The 5603-nt window shown below is 43.6% G+C and overlaps 2 protein-coding genes across 2 annotated transcripts; both read left to right on the top strand.

Annotated features, from left to right (window-relative positions):
- Positions 1–1417: 1417 nt before the first annotated feature.
- LOC119723226 (D(2) dopamine receptor A-like) lies at positions 1418–2740 on the top strand. The gene has a single exon (XM_038193789.1). It carries the CDS (start codon positions 1418–1420, stop codon positions 2738–2740), a length of 1323 nt encoding a protein of 440 aa, XP_038049717.1.
- A 1226-nt stretch (positions 2741–3966) lies between these two features.
- Positions 3967–5286, top strand: LOC119723225 (5-hydroxytryptamine receptor 1A-like). The gene has a single exon (XM_038193787.1). The coding sequence runs from the start codon at positions 3967–3969 to the stop codon at positions 5284–5286; it is 1320 nt and encodes a 439-aa protein (XP_038049715.1).
- The last annotated feature ends 317 nt before the right edge of the window (positions 5287–5603 follow it).

Below are 5603 nucleotides of genomic sequence, written 5' to 3'. Positions count from 1 at the left end.
TTGTCGAATGATATATAATTTATAACGTGTAGTTCGTGTCAGACACAGCGCGACGTTTTCCAAACTTAGACTTCGTTCCAGCTTGAATTTTTTTGCCGAATCTAGAATAATTTTACTCAGTCAGGACTGGGGTATTTTGGTCTTTTCAGGGCACGGGGGGGGGGGGGGGGGGGCACATTGTACCCCATCCTAATTTCCAAATGCGACAGCCAATTTTCCAAAAATTTTGGCAAGACTGTTGGTTGGCCCATGGAGGAATAAGTTCCTCCATGGTTGGCCGTTATTTTATTGACCTCATTTGGTGGCGTTGCGGTAACCACAAGAGGGCGCTTTACTACATTTTGCCAATTGTTGGGTCAAAAACAGTACTATCGTCATCATCTTCCAGTTCTGTGCAAAAACATGCTCGGCCTTATGTCTACAAATATGCACATTTTCGTGTGTTCATACAAAAATAACCCCACCTAATTTATTTAGGTACCATGCTAACCCCCAGAAAAAGTAAGGAAAGTCACAACATTTCATGCATATCATGGGGTTTTTTTAGGTTTAAGTTGCATGCTATAGGCTAGTTCCACCCAGGAAAGGAATGTCTTGCAGCCTGAATTTTGTTTGCCTGTTGTTTTTTCTTTGCCTTGAGTTGAAATATAAGTAAAGTAAAGTAACAAGTAATGATTTCGTTATATATTCCACTACGAAGGGAAGGGAGTGGGTGGTATTCTGCCGCGCCGCGCGTCTCACAGCTTCAGCCTAAATTTTACTTGTCAGTGATGTTCATCAGCAAAATAATGCGTACATTGAACGATTGACAGGCAATGGGCTATGACGCCAGTGTTCACCCGCCAGTTGAAGCTGCAATTAGCGTGTGACAATTAGTGTGTGACAATTAGCATGCTTTGTCTGCGCCCGCCAATTGAAATGAACGATGTCCATTTTGACTGGTAGGCTTTAGAAACTTGCAATTAAATCCGTCAACCAGCCATGATACCAAATAAGCAATAATAGTTAGGCTTTCAAACCAGTCAGTCTTCATAACAGTTACCTAGGCAATGCATGCACTGAAAACGCTATTCCCAAGACACAATAGACGTATATGGACGTGGGTTATCATGATATCCCATTACCATTTGCCAGCAATGGGAGTACCGGTATCAAATTGGTTTATTTAATTAGTAAAGCCTGAAATAGTGTCTTGCTTTTGTTCGAGCGGGGGCAGGGGTAAGTGTTGGGTTGAAATTGTAGGCTTGCAAGCGACACAATCTACCGAACTGGCTGGAATGAGCGGTTGGGAATACATGTAGGCTATAAAATTGTAGAATTTTACGGTGTCATTCGTTCGACGTTGGTGCAATTTGTAGAGAGCATTAATCTGGGCCTGTAAACCTTTATTTAGAATACAATCGACTTCAAACACATCATGGAGAACATTTTCGCCTCGAATGCAACAGCCACAAACGGGTCGGTTGCTGAGGACCATCCCTGCAACGTTCGATATATTATTCAGCTCATCGCCAACATCTTGGTGTTTTTACTCGGAGTGCCCGGTAACTGCCTGATTCTCCGTGTCTACTGGACCAAGACTCGTACGACAAGCACCGATATTCTGATCAGAGCCCTGGCCTGGGCTGATCTGGCCGTCTGCTTGCTGAGTATGATCCAGGAGATTATCGGAATTTCTCTTAATTTGGCCGCGGAATATTCGATGTATTCCTTTCCCCCTGGCCTGGGGCCGCTCATAGTATATGCTGTTATCAATGCACTTGCTGACGCAGCGATAGTCTCGTCATTCAGTATCACTGCGGTGATTGCGGTTGAACGCTATGACTGCGTATGCCGTCCGCAAAAACGGATTGTCAACCCCCGACGGTCTAAGATAGCTGTTCTGGTCGCAGTATTGTTCGCAATTGCTGTTAATGCTAGACAAATTGCCCTGGATGTCTGCTGCAGAGTGTCTTGCGCCGTACCCCCTTCTTTTTTTGACTGGAACATAGAAACGATTGTAGAAGTATTTTCATATGTGATCGCGTTGGTGACAGTGGGTTTGTGTTACGGGAAAGTTTACGCCACCATCCGTAAACACGTCAAAGTAGGGCCCGCCCAAGTTCCAACTGCACGCGATGAACGCAGTCCGAGTGATCTAAGAGTCGGACGTCAAGTTAACTGCTCGACACGACCGACACCACCCCAGCAGAATAATGAGTTACTGACACGTAAATCGAATGTAATTGACGAGGCCGTGACGAGGTTCGTAAATCCACCAAGCACAAGCTCGACAACTCAAGCAATCTCTTACCAAACGAAAGCCAACGATGCACGCCCTGCTGTTCGGGTTGTGTCCTTCTCAAAGCAAGACTCTTCTGGCCCTAGCCAACCCAATGTGATTCCCGAACCCAAAGCTAAAACTGCGCCCAAAGACGATACCCCATCGCAGAGGCAGAGCCGTCCAGAGCCAGGACACGCCCCTCAAAGGGTCGGTGCTGCCAAACTACAGCGTAAGACAACCAGAATGCTTTTCATCACCAGTGTGGTGTTTCTCCTGACATGGCTGCCCTTCCTTGTTGCCGTTGTCCAATCGTATGCGACCGCACATATTTATGATTATAAAATAATTGCGGATCTTTCGATTATTTGTCTGATCAACAGTGTAGTGAACCCACTGATTTACGGGATCGCAAACAGACGATTTAGGAACGACTGTAAGGAGGTGATCCGCGAAATCAAATGCTTCAAATGCTGGTAGACTTTAATAGAAAGTTGTTTTAAAAGAATGAAGCCACTAAGAAAACAAGTTTCACTATCATCAGACAATTTTTTTTCTTAAAAGTTAAACAACAGAGGGGAAATTTAAGCAGTATAAGAGCAGGCAACGTTAACGGCTATGTATATTTAATATTAATGTCGTCACGATAAGTGAACTGTTGAGTGTGAACTGCTAAGTGAAGCGCAGTGAGCCAAAAGTAATATCCATGTGTGCATTTAGTGCGCAGGCATGTCACTTAAAAAGTGACATCACAGTAGGTCTACAAGCCCATAACATTTATAAAACGAAACCTGTTTTGTACCTATTTCTTTAAATCAGAGAATCGACGTTAAGTACAGGCCTACGACTAAGGCCTTGTAATCAGGGAAAATCACTCGGCCATACCGTCATCATGAATAATTTACAGATAACACACAAAGACAAATACAAAAATTAGCCTTCTTTTAGTCATTTTGTTAGCGTGCCATGCAGCTGTTATTATATAAAAATGAATGGTTTTCACATGTAAAAGTGAACATTGAATAGTGCTGAAGGTTTGAGTGATTGATGGCCAATATTCGTTCCGGTACAGATTTTGTTTTATGAGCTTTCGGGTTTATTTTGATGTGACAATAAGCTGACTTGGAGTTCCTTGACAAAAAAAATGAAATGAATGACGTCCACTAATGTGTAAATGTTAATGATTGACTGGTACAGGGAACTTGTAATAACGTTATGTTCATTATCAATCCGTCAACCAGCCGGCCATGATCCTCTAATAATGAACAATACAGTTGAGGCTTTAATGCCATTCAAGCAAGCAGCAAGATTTCGGCTTATTGGTCGATTTAGTTTCGTCCTTTTAAAGAGTCAGTTTCCATTACAGTTACCTAGGTAATGCACTGAGAACGCTATTCCTGGGGCCTTCAGTAGATAGACGTGGCTAATCAGAAAAGCCCGTTATTGTTTGCCAGCAAAGAGTAGTTATCGGATGGATGTAGATTTAAAGGGCCTAAATAGTGTCCTGCGTCAGTTCGAGGCGGGAGGATTTTGCAGACGAGAGTAAATTGCAGGCGACACTACCGAACTGGCCGAAATGAGTGGTTCGATATAATTGTACAATATTAGAATTTGACAACTCATTCTTTCTAGGTAGGCTCAATTTTCAGGGAGAAGCGAATCCTGCGTTGTGTGAACCTTTACTTTGAATTGACTGGAAACACAACATGGAGAACATTTTCACCTCGAACGCAACAGCCACAAACGGTTCGGTTGCTGAGGAGCATCCCTTCAACGTTCTATATACTATTCGCCTCATCACCAACATCTTGGTGTTTCTACTCGGAGTGCCCGGTAACTGCCTGATTCTCCGTGTCTACTGGATCAAGACTCGTAAGACCAGCACCGATATTCTGATCAGAGCCCTGGCCTGGGCTGATCTGGCCGTCTGCTTTCTGAGAATCGCAGAGATTATCTATATTTCTCTTTATTTGGCCGCTGAATATTCGATGTATTCCTTTCCCCCGGGCCCGGGGCTGTTCATATTATATGCTGTTATCATTGCACTTGCTGGCGCAGCAGTAGTCTCGTCATTCAGTATCACTGCGGTGATTGCGGTGGACCGCTATGACTGCGTGTGCCGTCCGCAAAAACGGATTTTCAACCCACGACGGTCTAAGATAGTTGTTTTGGTCACAGTGTTGTTTGCATTTGCTATTAATGTAGGACAAATTGCACACAATATCTGCCTCAGAACGTCATGCACCGAACACGCTTCTGTACATGTGTACTGGGACATAGGAGTGAAAGCAGAACCAGTTTTATTTGTGATCGCTCTAGTAACAATAGGTGTATGTTACGGGAAAGTTTACGTCACCATCCGTAAACACGTCAAAGTAGGGCCCGTCCAAGCTCCAACTGCACGAGATGCTGAACGCATTCCGAGTGATCTGAGAGTCGGACATCAAGTTAACTGCTCGACACGACCGACACCACCTCAACAGAACATTGACTTACCGACAAGTGAATCATTTGTGGAGGAGGCCGTGACTAAGTTCGTACATCCACCAAGCACAAGCTCGTCAATGCACGCAAACTCTCACCAAGCGAAACCCAACGATGTATGCACTGCTGCTCACGTTGTATCTTTTGCACACCAAGACTCTTCTGGCCCTAGCCAACCCGATGTGATCCCCGAACCAAAAGCTGCCCCCCAAGACAATACCCCATCGCAGAGGCAGAGCCGTCAAGAGCCAGGACACGCCCCTCAAAGGGTCGGTGCTGCCAAACTACAGCGTAAGACAACCAGAATGCTTTTCATCACCAGTGTGGTGTTTCTCCTGACCTGGATCCCTTACCTTGTTTTCAATGTCAAATATTATGCGGCTCCAAATTTTGATGATTTTCAGGAAATAATTGGAGCCATTTCGATCATTCTTCTGATCAACAGTGTAGTTAACCCACTGATTTATGGAATCGCAAACAGACGATTTAGAAACGACTGCAAAGAGGTGATCCGCAAAATCAAATGCTTCAAATGCTGTTAGACTTAGAAGTCTGTATTTTATTCTTATAAAAGAACAAAAGGCACTAAGAAAACAAGTGTCACTGTCATGAGATAAACAATAATTAATTAGTAAGAACAGACAACGTTAACGGCTAATAAATATTTAATATTACTAACGTCACGATGAGTGCGCCGTCTTAACTGTACTCATATCGTTGTGAATAGCTACAGACAACACACGAAGACGAATACAAAAACTAGCCTTCTTTTTGTCATTTGGTATATTGTCCCCGTTATTAATATTACAAAAAAACATGAATGGCATTCACCTGTAAATATGATCATTGAAAGTACTGA

Source organism: Patiria miniata, unplaced genomic scaffold (genome assembly GCF_015706575.1).
Source record: "Patiria miniata isolate m_02_andy unplaced genomic scaffold, ASM1570657v1 HiC_scaffold_16, whole genome shotgun sequence".
NCBI classification, from domain to species: Eukaryota; Metazoa; Echinodermata; class Asteroidea; order Valvatida; family Asterinidae; genus Patiria; species Patiria miniata.
Note: the sequence above shows the minus strand (reverse complement) of the source record. Positions and strands in the feature narration are given on the sequence as shown.